Source organism: Simochromis diagramma, unplaced genomic scaffold (genome assembly GCF_900408965.1).
Source record: "Simochromis diagramma unplaced genomic scaffold, fSimDia1.1 OVJJ01000816.1, whole genome shotgun sequence".
Taxonomy (NCBI): Eukaryota; Metazoa; Chordata; class Actinopteri; order Cichliformes; family Cichlidae; genus Simochromis; species Simochromis diagramma.
The window spans coordinates 408513-429700 of record NW_024386908.1 but is presented as its reverse complement, the minus strand read 5'-3'; the positions used below and the strand labels follow the sequence as shown (position 1 = coordinate 429700).

Sequence of the window (21188 nt, the reverse complement as noted above, 5' to 3'; positions counted from 1 at the left end):
AACACTAGGAAGCTGTTAAATCCTCTGTGACTGTAAAGGTTTAGTTCGTTAGAGGATTTAAATTCTGGCATTTGCTGTGTTCACAAACCCTCACAGGGCCTCAGTCAGCTGTACAGGGCACAGATCTCACCCTTTTCTTTCTTTTCAAGCATATTTGATTTTTTAAATTCGTAGGACAGACTTTTTATACTTTTGACTTCAGGTTAGGATGAATGTTTCTGAGATTCAAAGCAAGAAATGTTGCTTTTGATTCAAATAGAAGGAAACTGTCTGCTTTGTGTCTTGTGTGTCTTAAATTTTGTAACTGTTGGCCTTTGTCAAAGAAAAACATGATAAATTATTTACATGATCACAGTAAATGTGAATTTTCAAAAAAATAAAAGATAAATCTTCTGTTTTTTCTACATTTGGAGCAGCTGCCATTTTAATTTTCTTAAAATCAGAAACAACCTTCTTTACAGTTATATTGTTGCACACAAACAAACAGAAGCTGTCCAACCACAGCGAATTAGCACTGGGAGTCACAACGTCCCCCCCACACGTGCTGGAGGATTAAAGTGCTGACATCTGTGCGAGTATTCACAAAGCTTCCAAAGGTACAAACAATAATCTAAACTGTAAAATTTTGATATTTCTCACATGGTCCCGTCAAAGTTGAGACTAAATCTCGATAAAACAAAAGTAAAGACATAAAAACTGCTTCTAAGGTGAGACTGAAAGAAGGACTTAAGAGAATTTTAAGCAGCGAGGAAACAGAATATTCATAGTTCATATTATTCACTTAAATCATATTTATCCATTTAAGCAAAGGAAGATCCAAAGCACAGGTTATGCAAGACAGCCAATAAAATCAAGCCCAGCGGTTCTCATTAAATAAATGTAAGCAAACTATAAATGTCAACAGTGAGCAAAGTTTCTACATTTTTAAGGCAGAATGAATAAATGGTAAATGGCCTGTATGTGTATAGCGCTGTACACACTCACACACTGGTGTGAATGAATAACATCCTATTTACTGAAATGAGATGTTTCTATTTATGCGTTTTAAAGAGATTTAATTATATGACTGAGTCTATTTTTTTGCACTGTCAGTTTTCTATTTTGTTTTCCCATCTTTTGAAACAATCACACACTTAGCAACGACTTTTGATGAAGCTCGAGGTTTTGGTTTCTGGCTCAGAGCCGCCCTGAGACGAGCTGAGACGTGTTATTAGTGTGTTCTCTCTGCCTGATCGGCCGCTCAGCCCTGAAACTAATATGAAGAACAAAGACACGTGTATGATTTTAACCTCCTGAAGATTTGAGCTCGTTTTCACGTTTTTCTATTCAAGGAAAGATCCAGAGTAAAATGTCATCAGGTAAATTTATTGCAAACGAAAAAGAAAACTGTTGACCCAGTCTGCTCCACGAGTACGTTACTGGTGTGACTCAAAGAAACTCAGCACAACCAAAAAATGTTGATTCAAATGTTGCTCCAACTTCATTAGTGGGAGAAATATACAACAGATACTTCAAACCTTTCAGTGTTCCTGTAGTAAGAAGCTGAGTGAGGAACATACTTATCTTTTAAAGATATGCTTAACAAAGCCGATGACAGTGAGCAAATACAACGCATAAATACAACTGTAATAAAAAACGCAGTGTGCCATAAAACACTGACTTTAACTAAATGTTCAAAAAATGCTTGTTACTATGTATAAATGAGGAAAACAGAAGATGAACTAAATAACAGCGTAGAGGACAAAACAGCTCGTCCGCTGTATATTTCAGATTTAGTTGTTAGACCTCTTTAAATATCCAGTAAAGGGTCCAGTTTGATGACAGCTGTGCTGGTAAACTTTGTGAAAAGAGAGAAATTACATTTGCATTCAGAAACATTTATAACTTAATTTAAATCAAACACTTTGGAAACTGACGTGAGATATTTGGTCAAATTCTTCCACAAATCTAAAAGTTTTACAACGTTTATACATTCATAAGGTAATTTAAAAAAGCATAAAACTGAAGCGCTTATTTCCATCAGTGGACACAGTCACGGCCGGCACCCTCACACCTCCACCGTGACAGTGGGACCGTTGCTGGTGTCGTCCAGCGGCGTGGTCTCCGTGGGTGGGGCCTCTTTCTCCGCCTCCTCTTTCTTCTCTTCTTTGTCAGGCACCAGAGGAGTGCTCTCTGCTGCCGCCTGCTGCTCGTTGCTGGTAGTGCTGGCTGGCTCCTCAGCCTTGCCTTCGTCTTTCTGCTCGGCCGCTTTCGTCTCGTTGACGATTTGCACCGAGTCGGCTGCAGAGGCCTGCACCGGTTTCACTTCCCCGTTTTGAACGGGGAACACGGCCTCCACGGCGTCATATATAAACTGGTATTGCTCCTGTTAGAAACACAGGAAACAAATATTGTTTCAGTGTGTTTCTTGTTAGAGTGAATCTTGCTTTCTTTGCTGTCTTACACACTTCCCTAAATAACCAGCAGGAAGAATCCCACGAACACAACACAAACACTGAACCGATACTACTAAACTCTGTGTGGACAAGCACGGATATCACAGTGCTTCATATCAGACTTCTACTGTCGCCACAAACTAGTCATTACAGTTTCCAGCTGCTGTAAAAGTTCACATAATCGTGGACACACTGCTGAAAACAGGCAAAATGCAACAATGACTCAAGTTTACATCAGCAGCAGGGAGAAAACAAATGGGCGTGGCTTTTTCAGTGGATTTGTTATAAAATAAAAGGCAGAAATGATCTTTATGCTTGAGCTTACTTTTGTTTTTAAAACAGTAATATAAAATATACATTTCATAGTGAGCTAGAACAGGGAACTGGTGATGTGCAACACTGATCTCTGGTTATAAGCAGAGTGTGAACGATTGTGTTCCTCTTTCTCACCAGGCTGGAGACCATGCGCTGTCTCTCTTTGCGCAGCGTTTTGACCACTTGGAAAACATCCACCAGCTTCTCGCTCTCAGCGTTGTCCAGCACGTTCCACAGGGCGCAGAAAACCCCGGAGCGGGACGAGCCGTCGCTGAGGAGCACAAAACACCACAAGTTACATATCCATTTATGTATTAGACAGCTGTGGGCCTGTGAAGGACATCACATGAAAAACAAAAAGTCTGAAAGTGGATCTGTTGTCAAAGGAAATAAAAATATAACTAATTAAATCATCAAACAAATGATTTCCTTAAAAGAATAATTGATGTTGGGTTAAATTCATGGGAATACTCAAGCTATTCCTGATCGGCTGACCTTTACTGTCTTTCACACTAACATAGATGCATTTTACTGTGTGCACTCGGTAATCACACTTTGTGTGAGGTGGCTTTAGAGAGTGCGGTTGGGAGTATTCACACTATTTTTTATAACATATTCATGCCTCAAAGGAAATCAAATGCATGGTTTCCTTGAAATGAGGTGAGGCTGCAAAGCAGGGTGAGCTCATTTTCATCAAGATCTTTATCTAAAATTTGCAACGTAAATGATTGCTGCATTCATGCATGCTCTGTCAACTGTAGGGCTTGCACCAAAACATGTGGCAGCATCTGTATATGCGCAGAAATGCAGCTACGTAGCTGATTTCTCTGTTTAAAAGACATCCTGCTGCTTAGATTTTACCGAGCTCTTTATTTAAAAACACTGATCAAAGGGACACTAGTGTCCGCCCTGAAACCCAGCGAGATGGAGAAGTCGGCTGTTGCGACACATTTTACTGATCTGAACGCTGAGAACGATGACTCGTCCTCGCTGCGTGCTGCCCCGTTCTCATCTCGTCACTGAACTGTTCCCCGTGTGTTCTTACTCGCAGTGGACCACTATGGGGTTGTTCCTCTGTGATCTGCTGGTGCCGCAGTTTTGCTTGATGTCCTTGATCATGTCTGTGAGGTCTTGAGGTTTCTCCGGCACCTCCTCTTTGCTCGTCCACTTCAGGAACTGGAAATGGTTTATCTCCCGTCTGTCTTTCCTCTGTGGATAGAAGAGGACGAGAAGAGCACAGCCGGCTTACAAATGTCCGGTCTCATCAGCGGGCGAGGCTCGCTTACAGAGGCAGAGTAGGTGGCGGCTGTGTTACCTTGACGTGGCGGATCTGCATGGTGCGTCTGATGAAACTTGGCGAGTTGTCTGTGCTCGTCACCTCCACCTCAATCTCCCCAAAGCTCTTCTTCTCTTTGTCCCAGTAAATACAGTCCTGTTGAGCAGAAGAAATCAAGCATATTTACCACATGTACATTTAATGTGTGTCACTATAAGTATGTTATATTGTATGTACCGCGTCTCCTTCACTGCTGTCTGAAAGCATGACGACAGTATAAACTTTCTTCTGGTAAATCATCGACCAGAAGTCCCCCGTGGTGTCTGCCAGTGGGGTCTGCGCCACTATGAAGACACGGCAGCCCCAGTATCCCTGTGTGGGAGACAAACACATCGAGTCCAAACATAGAAGATGAGACATTTCGTTATCTGGTGCAACAGGAAAGAAGGTGGCAGGAAGCAGTTTGTCACAGTTTGACATCGGCTGGTATTTTTAGTAGTTTACATAGAAACGGGTTCATAAATAGGCTGAACGTTACCGTGATGTGCGAGGCGTTGATGTATTGAGTGGAGTCTTCATCCTCTTCATCTGAAGAATCTTCCTCCTCATCGTCTTCGTCAGGGTCACTGTCCTGACTTCGTCCTTCATCCAGCTTCAGGAGCACGCGGTTGAAGTCATCTGCAGGTTTGATATGAAAGAGGTGGAACTGAGCAGATGTAATCTTACATGCGAGCACACGCGTGCATGCAAAGCAAACTCACAGGGGATGACCGACGAAGAACGATTCTTCTTCTTGTTTTCTTCGGTCACTCCTGTGTTGAGCGTCCTCCAGTTTTTAAAGGTGGGGAGTCTCTGCAAGATCATTTTGTCTATTAAAAGTTTGCTTCCATCCAATCCATCGTGCAGGATGTGATGGAGAAGAGGACGACAGGCACACTTGATGATATTGTTAGATTTCAGCCGTTTGTGCTACATCAAAGTTTTAGGGTCATTTACATTATTCTGTCAGAGCTTTCTCAGACACTCTTTACGTGATTTCTCTGTGACTCACTCAGCGACTTAAACACGATCAAAGCTGCACTTTCGGTCCCTCGCACTGCTCTTCTGTAGTTTACAGCTATAAAAGTGATAAGACACGGCGTACCTCAAACTCCTCCTCCATGAGCGTGGGCTCGTCGTCCAAGTTTTTCTCTTTGAGCGTGTTCATTGTGCTGTGCAGATCAGACAGGCTGATCTCTGTCTCTCCAAACTGGTTGTGCTCCAGCAGGGCCTGGTGAATCAGGATGTACTGGGCCTGTGTGCACACAAATGCGCTCATGTTAATGCACGAGAGACAAACCTCGAATGTGCCGCAGCGTTTATATCTCATTTACCCTCATTTATTTAATACAGGATTTTAAAAAATGAAGCTTTGTTTATGTGCAGTGTAGTCAGTGTATGCACATCTAACACGCGGTGTTCCTCACATTTCTTTACACAGTAGGTGAAATATAAAGGTGAATGAGTCTATAATACGAACATGCAGACTAAAGAACAGGACTGCATGTACACACAGAGGGCTGACTGACACAAAGCTGCAGATGTAGGTGAAGAAAAAGAGGGCGGGGCCAAACACAAAGAGGAGAAACAACAACAAAACAAAAAAACAGGAAGCAAAACCGGAACAAGACAGGAGATAAAAACACCGAGGAAGACAGGAAATGACAGAGAGGGTACGGTGTACATGTTTAAAATACAACTTTTTATAAACATAACATTTTTAAAAATATATTAAAAAATATACATAATATATACAATTATACATATTTAAGTTTAGCTGATTTAACTAATTGTTAAACACACACACACACACAGATATTTTACCTCGACTTGGACCATGAGGCATCTCTGTCTGCGGAGTCTGACCACGTAACCGTAGATGTCCACTCTGCCCTCTGACTCCAGACCTTCCATCATGGCATCGATGCCAATGTAGGTTCCTGTCCTGCCGACCCCCGCGCTGCACGAGAAAGAAGTATCACCTATGAGTGCCGTTGTCTTATTTAACCTGATGTACAATGACGCACTTTAGATCTCAATTAACAGCTCGTGTTTTAATCTGAATTAAACTAAGAGGCGGTGATCTGAAGAAGTAGGTGTGGCTACAAATAGACGTCCATCCAGTCAGACTTTGCCTAATATCAGCCTACAGATGTACTGACATGGCTGATGGAACAAAGTGAAACAAACTTGTTAACCTGAGCCGAGCGTAGAGTGTGACCTCTTCATACCTGCAGTGAACAACGATCGGCCCACTGAAGAAATTCTTGAAGGCGTTGACGCGCCGCCTCAGTTTCAGGAGGAGGTGTGGCTCTCCAGGGACTCCGTGGTCGGGCCAACTCATGAACTGGATGTGGGTCACCTCCCTCTCTGAGTTCTTCTCTCTCTTCTGCAGGTGCAGTTATTGAGATAAATGTGCATGCTGAGCAACACTTCTACACAGATATGATTACAGACATTTAACACTTTTACAGTTTTGTCGGTTCAACATGTGACGGAGGCTTACGTTTGTCAGGCTGAGACGGCGGATGGTGTAATCTGGGTAGTGGTCCTCTGAGTTCAGCTTCACAATAAACTCCTCATAAAGCTCAGTCTCTCGGTCAGGAGACGGCCAGTACTGAGCACATTTAACCTGTGAAACGATGTGAGAGGAGAGAGGCTGACTGTCGCTCAGTGAGGAAGGAGAACGGAGCAAACAATACGAAGGTCTAACTAAATCAGATAAGAAGATTCTCAAAGAAAGGATATTTCTCTGTGACTCATTTTAAAAACTTTAAACACGATCTTACCCTGTTTCCCTCCTCACATCGTGTTACCATGACGATAATTGAGGACTGCTGTTCCCAGATCATCCTCCAGAAGTCATTTATAGTTTCTTCCTTTGGTCCTGCAGCGAGAACACCGTAGATAAGCATCATACATCACAGTCATTCAGTGCAGCTGTGTGAAGGACGGGAGCGTGACTTTACCTTGAGCTGCGATGTACTTTTTGGACTCTTTGAATCCCTGCAGGAAGAACAGGAGTGATGTTTGACCGTTTTATCGAACAGATGTCATGAACCTTATGTTGAACAAGCTGAACATTTTTACATACGTCAACGAAGCTGGCGTTGATGTAGTCGCATCCTGGCTCTCCATTTCCTGTGGTTAGCTGGACACGGTTATAATCATCTAGTTCAAGACAAAAAATAAAATAAAATAAATGATGACAGTCTTCACAGTGACTCTCAGTGATTTTGATAACATTGATCAGCTCACAGGGCAGAATGTCCACGTAGCGGTTCTTGATAGAATTGCAGGACTTCTTGGCCTCTTTCACCGTGTATCTTGAGAAAATTCTTGGGATGCTCTGCAAGCAAATATAAACTCTGTTATTTACAGACAAGACCCAGCACCCATTCACACTCTTTCATCTCTGTACTAGGCCAAGAACAACAAGCCTTTGTGTTTTTATATTGACTCCCTCACAGCCTGTTGTAAGCGAGGGAATAAAAAAATGGTAATAATAATAATTAAAATAAAACCCGAGAGAAAGCTGATAAATGAATTTACCTGAAACTCAGCCAGGAAAAGTCTCCCCTCATCAGCGAGCTTCCTCTTGTAGGTTTCCAGCAGGACCTCTGCTGCGATCGGCTCAACAAGCAACAGGTTTTCTTCATCATCTACAACAAGCAGTCAGCAAAGCAGAGATTATTACAAATAAACATAATTATATCCAACCACTGATTGTTATCCATATGTGTTTCATACAATATTAGCAAGCAAATAGCAAGGGAAACGCTTTAGTTATTTCATGTTGTGATCATGGATCTTACACATGAGTGACTTTAGGCATTTTCTTACTATGGCTGTGCCTGGCCTACGCAACAACCATGTGTTGATCTTTACCTCTTGGCATTGTTCATGTGCACTGTATGGTCAGCATCATTCAAAATCACAGTGAATCTCATTACTAAGAAAAGGAAGGTATTTTACATGCTATGCTTCTGTCTCTGTTATCATCTTCATCCTAAATGTAACATCTTTCCTTTTACTCAGCAGACATGGTTGAGATACAGGCTCCTAAAGGTTTTATTGAGTCCTGCTGCTGTATATAAACGTACTTTATAAACAGTGTGGAATATCAGCACATTTAATATCCTTTAATTATTATCAGTATGTGAACAGAGGGAAAAAATAAAATGACAATAAAAAAGCTCAACTCACTTGTTGTTGAAATAAGATGAATATTTTCACCCAGGTCACTGTGAAGAAGTTAGAAAAGACAAAGATTTTGAGTCGTATTCAGCATCTACATAAATAGTGCGATAACATTATAAAATCGAAATGAAAAGGCAACATGAATTTGCAATTTGCAATAAATTTTGCAATTTATATATAAAGATGTGTAAACAATAGAAAAAAGAGGCCTGATTTCAGAAAAAGTAAATGATCAAAAGCAAAAGTTTCCTTACTGGGACTGTCTGCGTTTTAAAATGTAGATCTTATAGATGACAAAAAGCAGAGCCACAGACGTGAGGATGATGAGGAAGACCAGAAACCCAATAACAGCTTTGTCGTTGTCTGTGAAATAATATTAAAAATTACATTTACATGAAAGATAAAATTTATAGAAACGTGTGTGCTTAAAATGAGACGAAGCATTTATGTCAGTAAACTGTATCATTAATGAAAACAGGACGTACACAAAGTGCTGATTTGACTTATTTGAGGGTCACTCTCATAGTGTCCGTTGTGAGCCGTCACCTTTAAAGACAAAATGTCAGTTCACTGTGAATTACAACATTCAGGAGTCTAAAATAATATTTATAAGCATAATAATTTATTTATTAAACCAAAAATGTTGGATTTAACAAACCTTCACTTTGTAGCTCGTAGAGTAGCTCAGATCTTTGAATTCGACTTCATATTTTGTACCTTTTGTCTTCTACCTTCTTCTTTGTCACTTCCTTATCATCAGCTGTATTTAGACGTATTATATATTTTTCCTCAGGTCCGTTGAATGTAGAGGGTTTGTCCCAGCTCACTTTGATCGTATTATGTTCGTGAACGTGCACCTGCAGCTTAGTGACTGCAGCAGGTGCTGTAAGAGAAATTTAAAGGAAGCCATATTTAAAGTAAAAAACTGACAGACCTGCAGCCCTTTGCTGCGTTTCCTTCCTGTTTATCTTCACTGCTCAAATATCCAGTGAGAAATAAATTCTAACATTATGTAATAAAAAGTTTGATTACTTACTTCCAACATCAGTTTTCAGTTTAACTTCACCCCCAGTGGAATTTTGAATCTTGTTCTTGTATTTGGGTCGGACTCGACAGGTATAATTAGTAAATGGATTTAATCCAGTAATAACACACGTTCTTCCATCAGGACTTGTAACTGTAACTGTAACTGTAACATAATTTCCATGAACCATGTGAAGTGTTATAGATTTAAATCAACATCATCATGTTAAGAAACTGTAAATGACAAATGTCAGGTTAAAGTTTCACAAACACATCAGCTGGTAGTTCTGTCAGCTGATCCATAAACTGGCACAAACCTGTTTCACTTACAGTCTGTTCCTGCTGACATGAAGCACTGATGCTACAAGCTTCTCATAGAAACTACGTACGTGTCAGAAAACCAACAGACTGACAAACTGTTTGTTGCTTTTTATAAAGACAATTACATTTCAAACATCAGATGTTACCTTCAAACAGCTCAAAGCTTCTCATCATTTCTTCTGTGTGAAAAAGTGAACTCGACTCTGATGTTTCAGCGTTTATTCTGTTTTATATTTGCTATTTATTTTAATAACTGTATTTATTCACACCCAGTCAGAGGTTTGGTTTTTCACCTACAGTCAAAGCATCATGAACATAAACACATAACAGGAGAAGCCGTCTCACTCACCTGGTTTTGGACCGTCTTTCTTACAACTGCAGTCATAAGAAAGCTTATGAAGGAGGGGAAGTTCCTGTTGACAGTTCTTACTGGTTGTTTTCCAGCTGAGCTCAATGGAAGTATTGGATGAAATTTTGTTTATGTTGGTTATTGTAAGCTCTGTTGGAACAAAGTAAACATCAGTAACAGTGAACAGCGTTTCCTTTGCTTCAAACTGTGTGAGAATAAAAGCTTTTATTTTGATGAGCTAAAGGAAATATAAACTCACCACAATCAACCCTGACGTGGACAGATGGAGTCGTCTTATTTATGCTGATGTTGTTCTGTAAGATCAGACCAGTACAGCTGTAGTCTGTGAACGGCTCCAGCTCAGACAGATTCACAACAGCTTTGTTATTGTCTGAGGAGACACAAAGATGACGTCATTGTTGTTCCTCAGTGTGTGAACATTCATCCTTTGGCTTTAGATTCAAACGTGAACACATTCAAAGAAATAAATCTGAACAGGTTCACAGAGAGCACAGAGCTCGTGTCTCTAGCTCGTAAAGTTTCCACTTACCTGAACAGGTGTAACTAACTGAGAGGTTTTTACACTTTGGTAACGTTGTGTTAATTTCTGCAGGAAGTCCAGTGGGTTTAATCTGCTGTATTTCACTGGAATTTAAGAAATCTGTGGAAAAAATGAATGAAGACAAACATGATTAAATGAGGTGTAAATGTTTGAATCTCAGGGCAGACGTGGACTCGTTCGTACGTACCAACACCGATGCTTTTGGTGAAGCTAAAGGAAGAGCCTCTGCACTCTCCTGGAGTAAAGGTTACAGTCAAATCTGAGCAAATGTCCTCGTTAGCAGGTCTGACACAGAAAGTCTTCTCATCATTTCTACATCCTACAACTGAACGGTTATTTGGTGTTGATATTGAAGAGCTGATGTCCCAGTCACTTCTATAACAAACATATCCAGGGATGCAGCTGGTTTCAGTAACGTCTCTTTCACCTGAATTAAACAAGTGATGCACAAATGTGTCAGTTTATAAAAGATTCATTTGTTAAGTTAAAAGAAGATGGATGTAAAACACAAATATATGAATTAATTGAACTCACTCATTGGATCTGTTTTAAATGTTTTTTTCATAGAGCGACAGAATATTTCTTTTCCAGTATCATTTAATGAAGGTTTTTCAGTAAATGAAACATTAAGACTGTAATCAGTGCACGGCTTCAGGTGTCCAGTTTTCCCCACTGGGATTTGATTCAACTGATCAGCTTGGATTATCTTTCCAGTCTGTGGTCGGCCTTCTTCAGAAACAGTCAGTGTGTAGTTACCACGGGGGTTTATTTCAATCTGCAAGCCAGACGTGTTGCTGTATTTGATGGTGTAAGAACCTGCAAAATGTTTGTCAGTAAGAATCAGTCAGTTACACTTTTTATCTCAGATAGTTTCTTCATTCTGATGTTGACCGTGATCAACATCATGGTGAAGATGAAAATACATTTTCTATAATCAGTGTAAAAAGACTTTCATTGTGATTCAGAGTAAATTTAGAGAGAAATGCTGAGCAGCAACAACAGTGTTTGAAAACATTCAATAAAACTGATCTTTTAAACTGATACTCACACTGTGGAGAGGCTGAGAGGACACATTTCAGTGAGATCAGAAAAGAAGAAAACAAATCATTAGTATATGATTATAATTATGCAATGAAAGTACCAGAAACACCTCAGAGCACCTTACAGCTGCTGGTACCTCAGAGGTGTTGGTGATCTCTGTCTGTACACTATATGTGAATTCAACAATCGTATCACTGTCCTGCATGATAAAAACAGAAACGTCCAACCTTTGGTCGTAGCTGCCACTGTGGTGGAGGGTGGAGTGACTGGAGGTGAGGTCTGGGTGTGAGAGCTGTTTGCCTGAGAGGCTGGTTGGATGCTGGATGTATTGGATGTGGGTGAGGTCTCTTTCGAGGTGATTGGAGGAGCAGTGACTGCTGTTGGAGAGCATGCTTGGAGTCAGCTTTAGGCAGAAAAACCTAACGACAGCAGTCTTACCTGATATGCTGTTTAACATTTTAGGACTTTGACTTAAAAATAATAACTAATGCAAACCTTGAGCTGAGGCTGAATACATTACCAGATATAGTAGTTGAATTGGATTCTGGAAATGAAGAGTTTGATTGGGTGGAGGTGTTATTTGGCAAACTAACTGAAGAGCTGGGGGTGGTTTGGATGACTGCGATTGTGGAAGCAGGTGCTGTGGAATTAGGTGCTGTGGAAGCAGGTGCTGTGGAAGCAGGTGCTGTGGAAGTAGGTGCTGTGACCGTGGAACGATTCACAGTGAGTGGAGGTGAGGAGGCGACTGACTGGTTTATTACAGGATCTGCACCCGTGCTTGGAGGTGAGGCGGCGACCAACATGTGTGTTACAGGATTTGTGGTCGTGCTTGGAGGTGAGGCGGCGACCAACATGTGTGTTACAGGATTTGTGGTCGTGCTTGGAGGTGAGGCGGCTGAAACATTTTCAATCCCAGAAAAAGAAGTAAGTATGACATCATGATGGTATTTTCATCAGCTGTGAAACGTGCTTCATGTACAGTTTTCCCTCCTCTCAGTATAAATATCCTACTTTTATATCTTTCCCCTCATTTACACCTACATATCTTTTCATGTTTGGGTAAAGGTGGATTTAATGTCACTGTGAATGTTATCCTATCAATAACTTAGTGCTTTAGATAAACACAGTATTATCTTCTGTTGTACAGGTTAGACAATCATTGACTTACAAGTTACAATGATGGATAGACTTGCGTGTGCACGACTCTAACACTTGGAAAATCTAAATCTCATCAGTACTTTGGACTCTATGAGACACAATAAACCCCAAACATGACAGTGTACGACTAGAGCTACACACCAGCGGTCCCCAACCTTTTTTGCGCCACGGTCTGGTTTAATGTCAGACAATATTTTCACAGACCGGCCTTTAAGGAGTCACTGATAAATACAACAAAATAAAATGATATGACCGAGACAAAACCTGTGGCATTTTGTAAATATAATAATAAACGTGTAATTGTGTAACTTTATTAGCAGCGTCCTCCTGAAATGTGCCAACAACACTGAGAGCAACATCCTCCTCACTGCCCCTTAATGCTCCCTGGTTGCTATGGTAACACGTAAATCTTTCTTACTACAACATGGGAAAGACCCCGGGAAACTGAGTTAACGATAAAAACCCTGAAAACCATGAATTTCACACCCGAGCCTCAAATCACGCAGCCCGGTACCAAACGACCCGGACCACAGAGCGACTGGAGACCGCTGGTATACAGCATGTTAATTTACTTTCATTCAGCTTCACAGAGGGTAAAACTGATTTGGAAAATACTTGATCACATATATGTGATTACCCATTCATGGAAAATTATCTGTGCAAAACAGCTGCTATATGAAAACAAGGATTTCACCTTTTTCACAGTAAACCTATGATTAAATGAAGACAAAGAACAATACATTTTACACATTTTGCAAAAACATAACTGTTTTTCGTTTTTGGTGTTTGCGTTTAAATTCTGTCTGACACAGATGACCCAGATCGAAGCTTCTGTTCATCAGTTTAAGTAAGAAGACACATTTCTGTCATTTCATAGTAAGTGTTTGAGGACTGTGTACATTTACACATGAGGCTGAGGGAGATGCATGCTACATCAGGAAGCACAGCAGGGGGACAACTGGAATTAAACAAGTCTGAAAACAACATAATAAGAAGTAAATGTTATAAACTGAATAACATCATAAATATATTGGAACTCACGTTTGGAGTCATCTGGAATTACTAGAGACAAGAATGTCAGAATTAGTGTTTTGGTCATGAAAACATTCACTGTGTATGCAGGAAAACACAAACAAACAAAAACACAAACAATGAGTGATTACTAAATGTTTGTCATGATGACTACGAGAAGTGAACAACTATAGAGATTCAATAACATGATAAAGTATAATGGTACTCACTTGTGTTGTTTTGAGCTGTAATTAAAAGAGAAAAAAAGTGTAAATCAGTTTGATTGTGATTAAATAATTTATTGTATTTGCAGGAAAAAGAAAACAAAACACAAACAACCAGTGATTACTAAATATTTTTACACATCTGTTGAACACAGCAGGGTGAACTTTGTTACCCAGCATCGTGTGGATGAGGTATCGCTGCTGTGTAACCTGGTTGCTATGACACTGTGACAAAGAGCCACAGTTGCTATATCAGAAAGCAAACCGCAGCTTCCTGCCTGCACTCCAACCTAGAACCGCCCCATACTTACAACACTGGTTTCGGTTTGGCCGCGTCACTGAACCAGACACAACCAAAAATACATTTTTAACCAAAGTGTTTCAATAAATACGGTTTCAGATAATATTTGTCAGGTATGAAGTTCTCTTTTGTTCTTTGTTTCAATTTCTCTTCTCCTAAAATCTGTATTTTCGACATTACAAAGAATAAAAAACAAATAAACACATTTGGATCATATTCACAAGTACATGAGTTAGTTTACTTTAAATGGGTTTGTTGATGTTGTCCATTTGTTCTTTATAACAATAGAAATGAGAACTGAATGACTGGGTGATTGGGGACAGTCAAACAATGAGACTCAGGATGTGGTTTTGGCGCGTTGTTGTTTCACTCAGTCGTGCAGAGATGCAACATGTTTGCAGCGACATTTCAGCGCCTCGCACAAACGCAGCTCATCGATTATTCGTTTGGAGATGACTGCAACAGGTTTAGTGAAGGTTTATTTATATCATAACTATGTCGTTATGATGTGTTTGAAGCCCAGGAACGTAAACATAAAGAAAACCTTTTCTTCACTATTTAAAGTCGTTTATTAAACTGGTTTTAAGTGTTTTCAGGAGAGTAGGTTTGTGATTTGCATGACAGTGTTGTAGTATTATGACAATCACAAATACAATAATGTGATTATCCCTGAATGCAGTAAAGACACGGACACAGTAACCAGCTCTGTCTCTAATTCATTGATTTTCTCTGTTTTACTGTTTTTCCTCCGTCTCATGTTTTGCGTTCACCACAGAGTCCTGCTCTGTGACGCTCTCCTCCTCCCAGAAACGTTTTAAAGTCATGCTTAACATTTCTGACCTCATTTCTTCATTTTACACCCTGTGCTTCCCTTTTTTTTCCTCAAGTCATTTGCTGCGCGGTGCCTCGGCCTGCTCGGCCCGCGCTGCGCTGCCAGGAAATGAAGACGACTCAGAATGGCACACGGAAGTGGTCAAACTTTTTGATCACACTACTGCTGCTGCTAATGCAGGCGGCCTGTTAATCAGGGCCCAGCTTCTCTCGCCCAGTTTAAGCAGAAGACGCGTGAACTTTGGTATTTACTACTGAGCTGACACACGCGTGTAGTAATTCTTTAAAAGTAGTGAAAAAAAGCAGGAAAATATAGAAAAAGATGAAGAAGTCGAGCCGAGTTTTAAACTATTTTTAAATGCGTTTAATATTAAAACACAATCATACACTGAGAGACATCTTTTTGGGAGATGTCTTTGAACTTTTTAAGAGACTTTCATCTCAAAGAGACATTAGATTAATAATGGCACAATCAAATTTAACTTTATTGATTAAAAACGTGGCTGTTTAGCGGTGCTCCTAATATTTTGTCTGTAACGATTACACGTATAGCTCGCTAAAGATAAATAATAAAGGATAAAATCAAATGTTATTAAAGTGAATTCAGATTCTTTAAACGTAATTAAGTTCATGTAACTAAATAAAAGTATATCAGCATTTATTAAAGTAAATATTTAAACACAGTTCACAGTGTTACGATGAACTGATACAATTTAATGTAAAAATCTGTTAAACTGTAAAACAATGTTAGTTTAATAATAATAACAGTGAGTTAGAATAAAAATATTTCAACATGAGTGCATGGTGAGTATATGGTACAATAATTAAAATGAGATACATCACTAAACAGAAAATTTTGACATTTTGGTTTTGGACACTTTTATGTATTTAATTTTTTTTAATAACGGCTGATCAGTTAATTGATTAATGTGATTGAAAGGAAAACAACAATCATGTTTTGGGTGGATGATGACACACCTTCACACTGGCTGAGAAATTCTGTATGTTAGAAACGAACGAGCCAGACTGAGGGCAAAGACGATAAATGACAGATTTTATTTCAGCTCATCAGCACAGACTGGCTGAAAACAGCTGAGTTATAGATGAATTATGAGTGACGATGGAGGCAGTGAGGTCAGTGTAACTCAGCGTGCACACGTGCACACGCACGCGTGCACGCACACACACGTGCACGCACACACACACTGAAATGTTTATCACACACAGCACCCACAGTCACCGAGGTGAAGAAGCAGCTTGCAGGGACACACCCCAGAAAATGTCTCTGCTTTCAGACAGACACAGCCCCCCCACCCCCACAGTTACACACATACAGTACACAATCACACATTCGTACGTGCACGGTATCAAAGCAGAACAGAAACACGATTGCAAAAATTCCCAAAGCACCAAATAAAAGCATATGTTTTAAAGAGCGTCTTCTTCCTATTAACAGCCGCCTTTGATTGAACACGAGTGTTCGTTCTTTTGCCAAAGGGCTCAGAAACCTGTCATTTTTAAGCTTTCACATCACAGGCGTGTGCAGTTCCTGTCTGCTGTTCTTGGGGTTGGAAAGTTTAAGAAACGTGAAGTAGCTCAAACGCGGATGCATCTCCAAAGCGTGCTACAGCGTAGCCTCTGCCCTCGGTTTTTATTTAAAAGGTCACATTTTGCTTGATGATGTTTTACAGTTTTCAAAAAGTAAAAAAGCTTTTCAGCTGACAGATTCACGTCTCCATCTCACACAGGGATAATAATCCTCATACACGATCACAAGCTCAACATCCGACTTCAAACACAGCGAGTTTAGGGGGAGACTTCATCACCTACATGATTTGCATTTGCAGACGTTTTTCTGTTATTTCTCCTCAGTTTACAGACACAGAGAGAAACTTCAAAGTCTTTCTACAATCCTTAAAGAAAGCAGCACCGAGAACACTGCAGACGGTCACTTACAGTAGGTCAAACCGATGATCCCGGCCCAGAACAGCATCTTCAGACCCCAAAGACCTGCCATGTCCAGGAGTCAGGGTGTGTACAGCCACACACCGTACAGTGAAAGCAGCCGGCAGGTCGTCGCACGCCAAAACCTATTTCCAAATCTTACCTCAATTCTAACCTAACATAGAAAAAGCTGTCTGTGTTAAAGCAACATAAGTTCTCTGTCTTATCGGTTGACACAGCTTCCTGGACTTGTTCCCCAAACTCTAAACCTCGCCTTTGGTTTCGAGTCGAGCAAGTGGCAGTGACGTCACACTGAAGAGACTGCCTTTACCTTAACGTCTGCTGACAGGAAGCATCATTTCAACTACGCCACTAAGAACAGGAAGCCTTCGCTCGTCTAATGTTCACTTGAATTTGATGAAGGGTGAAATCGCTCTGACCTTTGAAAAAGGAGGCTGATAGCTGCCAATAGGGTCAAGATTTCAGTTTTAGGGTCGCGTCTGACATATTAGGCTCAAATAACACGAGGCACACAAATGGATGATGAGACTGATGAGAGCACGGCGAAGCCTCCAGGTTAAAGTTTCAGGCCCGAGTAATTTCTGTTTTATTCTTGTTAAACTTCAGCAACTTTGCTTGTGAGACGCGAGACAGAGAGTTGTGAAACTTCTTAGAGCACCTCGTCTTTTTCACTGACTCCTCCCCTGCAGGCCCACGACGGCTCGTCCGTGCAGTCAAAGCTAACAAGAACATATCACTGCAACGTGCAAGAAACCAGAGGCAGTCTTTCCTTTGTTAAACTCTGTTCTCTTTTTTCTTCTTCTCTCCTTCTAAAGACAGAAAACACACGGCCATTGGCTCCAGAAATGAATTTCTTCATTGCTGCAGTTCATCTCGCGTGAACGACATTTATAAGAGGCGTTAGATCTCTTCAAAGTCATTGATCGAGGATGGTGTTTGATCACCACGCTTTGCCTCGGAGCCCTAAATGCTTTACTTCTGTTTACATACACAAGAAAATAGGGGATAAAAGAGGAAGGAGGGGAGTCGAAAACTCTCCGGGGAGACTCACACATTGGGGGGGGGAGCTGATGTAAAAATGGATGAAACACAGTCAGCTTTTCATGCTCTTATATGAAATAATGCAGGGAACTAAGCAGAGCCTTCTTTGTGCTGAGACGGTCGTACTGAGCTGATAAAACCTTTTACTTAAACTTACACAGCACACTTTGCATGGCGTGACAAGCTGATATGAATCACACAGTTATATATAGTCTATTTAAAAAAGAGCAGCAGTCATCGTCACATGATCTCCTTAATGTTTTCAGTCATTTTGAAGAAGAGAAAGTTTCTTCTTTCTTTCACTCTGAAACATTCGGTGGAAATTAGTTTGACTTCACAAACCCGGCAGAAACATTGTTTCCGACAAAGACATCAGCTTTTTTGTAAAAAATCTAAATATGGATTTCCTCCTAGACAAATGAAACACATGCATTTGGCTATTTCCACTTCTCACAGTGCAGATTCTTGTAATCAGGAAGTGACTCTTAAGCAAACAGCCCAATGTTCATGTAATCAAATTGAAGCTGTTGTTACAAATAAAATGTGTCACTGCAGGACTGCATGAGGAGCGCAGTGTTGCTGTTAGTAGCTACACAGAAATGTAACCAGCGTAACCGCATGTCATTCATTAGATAGACACTGTATTTAGAAATGAAGAACATAATGTAGCACGATGAAACCTGTGAACGTTGCTCGTGTTCACCTGTACGCCCTGCCCCCTCCCTCGCCAGACAGAAAAAATACTTTTAATCACATTTAACTGCTTAAAATGCTGTCAGCACTCGAGCCTTTCAGAGCGAAACGATCGCAAAATCGGATTAAATTATTTTATCACAAGATATAATTTAAATATGATCTTTAAAGTATGTGCAGTGTGTTAAATTTAGTAAGAAACTACAAAGTGAACAGTTCCTCCTGAGGAACCACTGAAAACTTGGGTTTCTTAAATATTGTATCAAAGTTAGATTGTTATCATTATGAAAAGAGAAAGAAGAGGTCGTCTGGCTACCTTTACCATCTATTGACCAACTAGTGACATGGTTACATGTAACATGGTTTTCTTGCAACATTGGTTTTAATAATAGGACGGCTGAACAATCCAAAGAATTACAGCCTCCTGACCGTCAGTATCCACGACAGGAAGGCCCGAAGCATTTTGTAATGTGACATAAATGTTACATAACAAACTTGTGTTTTAGTCAGGGTTAACAAGTCGGCAACAGCTGCCACTGAGGCAGGTGGAAAAGAGCCTGGAAGGCTGGAGGTATGCATTGGAGAGAAGAGGAGGAGGAAGGCTGAAGATGTTGATATTTTCACTGGGAGTGAAAACGATGGACGAGTTCAGACATTAGTATGTCAGAGGGACAGCTCAGCAGCAGAGTGTAACGAGGCAGCAGCTGCAGCTGGAGTCCAGAGACACGAGTTTCTCGAGATGTCGCTGAGCATTGGGGAGAGGAGCCACACTGACAGGAACTTGCACCAGGCAATGCAAATAAAGACAAAGATGTTTTTTCTGCAAGTTAAAATATTTCAAATAAAAAAAAACCCACTGGCGTCACACTGCACTGTGAAAACCATAAAACCATTAACTCGTCATCAGAAATAAAATAGACAGAAAGAAAACAGGGCCTGTGGAGAAACGAACAAAATCACAGGACTTCATTGTAAATTCTTAAAATATGTTCCTGTAGCTTGATTTCACCTCTCAGTTCTTGGTCCCGTCAGCTCTAACAGGTGAAAGTGCATTCATGCACTCACATTTAGGTTTGGTGTGAGAGCTGTCTGACACCAAGTAGCAAAATCTGGCAGTTAAAAAAAACGAAGCAAAGCCAAAGTCACTCTAACGGTCACTCGTGACACACACAGCATTGAAGCACGTTTACGGTCCTCGCGGTCCTTTTTTCACTTTAAATTTTCAGGGTGTCGTTACATCAAATCATTCCACACACATCCACATCAGAATATGTACCCAGCAGGATTTTTATTTCCCATTGAAGTCTGATGTGTTTTCAAAGTGCTCCTTTTATTTTTTGATCACACAATCATATTTAAAATTTCCCCACGTGCCCGTGTGCTTACAGGTCTTTATCCTCCAAGCTCAGGTCCTCTAACAGCAGCTCGGAGGTGCTGCGCAGGATCTTTGCTGTTCTGGACAGAGATCTTGGGTTTCGTTCCTGGGATCTGCTAAAGCTACTCGCTCAGCTTGGGGGTCAGTGCCCCACACGAAACTGTTGCCTTCATTCGCCGCATCATCCTGATCTCTTCTCTCACCCTTTGTACTTCGAGCTTCTCTTGTTCCTTTTACCTGATGGTGCTTTTGCTCATATAGCTACATCTATCAGTACGAAGCTCTGCCTCTGCTTGTCCACCACGACTGTGTCTGGTTGGTTAGCCTGTTTGTCCGTCTGTATGTGGAAGTCCAACATACAGACAGACAAGATCCAAGTTCAGTCATTCTCAACCACCATAGGGGGCGTGTCCTATTTTGACCTCAGGACTTACAGGCCATACAGATGTTGCCTGCTAGCATCTTGTACCCTGCTGTTATGTGCTGAATAGTCTCAGATTGTCTCACATCCCCACTGAATTTCTGATGGAAGCTCATAGTTGATCTTGTACAGTTGTAGGCATTCTAGGATCCATGTGTGGGGCATCAAGTCATAGTGCCATGGTCCGTGGCCCTATGTCTGAGGAGTGTGTGGGATGCCCTGGTGGCCACACCCCCGAGCTGGGCCATCACCTGCACACCTGCTTTCCATTCTGGGCAATTACCTGGAGGACTCTGTAACCCTGCGCTGACGGATGCTCCACACCAGTCTGTTAGTCACCCCTCAGTGGTAACTAGGCTTCCCGCAAAAGCTTTGTACATATGTGTCACTTGAACTACGTTAATTCTGCCTTCGTGTGCCTAGGTTACGATCCGGCGTTTGTGTCTGCCACCTGCCTGCTCGGATCACTCAGTCTGTCCTCATCCCTGCCTCCTCGGATTCGCTTCCCACGGACATACCTCCCCCCCTTCCGAGTCCCACTGTCCCGCTCTGATCGTAAGCCAATTAGTAAAGCCCTGTCTTGTTGTGTCTTTCTATTTCCCGGCTC

General features: G+C 41.0%; 1 protein-coding gene across 1 annotated transcript; it reads right to left on the bottom strand.

The window, feature by feature from the left end:
• Positions 1–1109: 1109 nt before the first annotated feature.
• LOC120735546 (receptor-type tyrosine-protein phosphatase C-like) lies at positions 1110–17378 on the bottom strand. Its single transcript, XM_040034941.1, is given in 33 exon segments — positions 1110–2365; positions 2886–3021; positions 3796–3959; positions 4066–4182; positions 4264–4398; positions 4565–4704; positions 4788–4878; positions 5171–5320; positions 5890–6025; positions 6297–6454; positions 6572–6697; positions 6855–6952; positions 7035–7071; positions 7160–7236; positions 7324–7414; positions 7618–7727; positions 8272–8309; positions 8520–8628; positions 8751–8811; positions 8924–8979; positions 8981–9148; positions 9302–9454; positions 9959–10108; positions 10218–10349; positions 10509–10619; positions 10708–10947; positions 11055–11336; positions 11569–11580; positions 11789–11938; positions 12082–12456; positions 13761–13781; positions 13961–13975; positions 17043–17378. Coding segments are annotated over 33 exon segments (4218 nt in total). The 5' UTR covers positions 17104–17378; the 3' UTR covers positions 1110–2047.
• Between the last annotated feature and the right edge of the window lie 3810 nt (positions 17379–21188).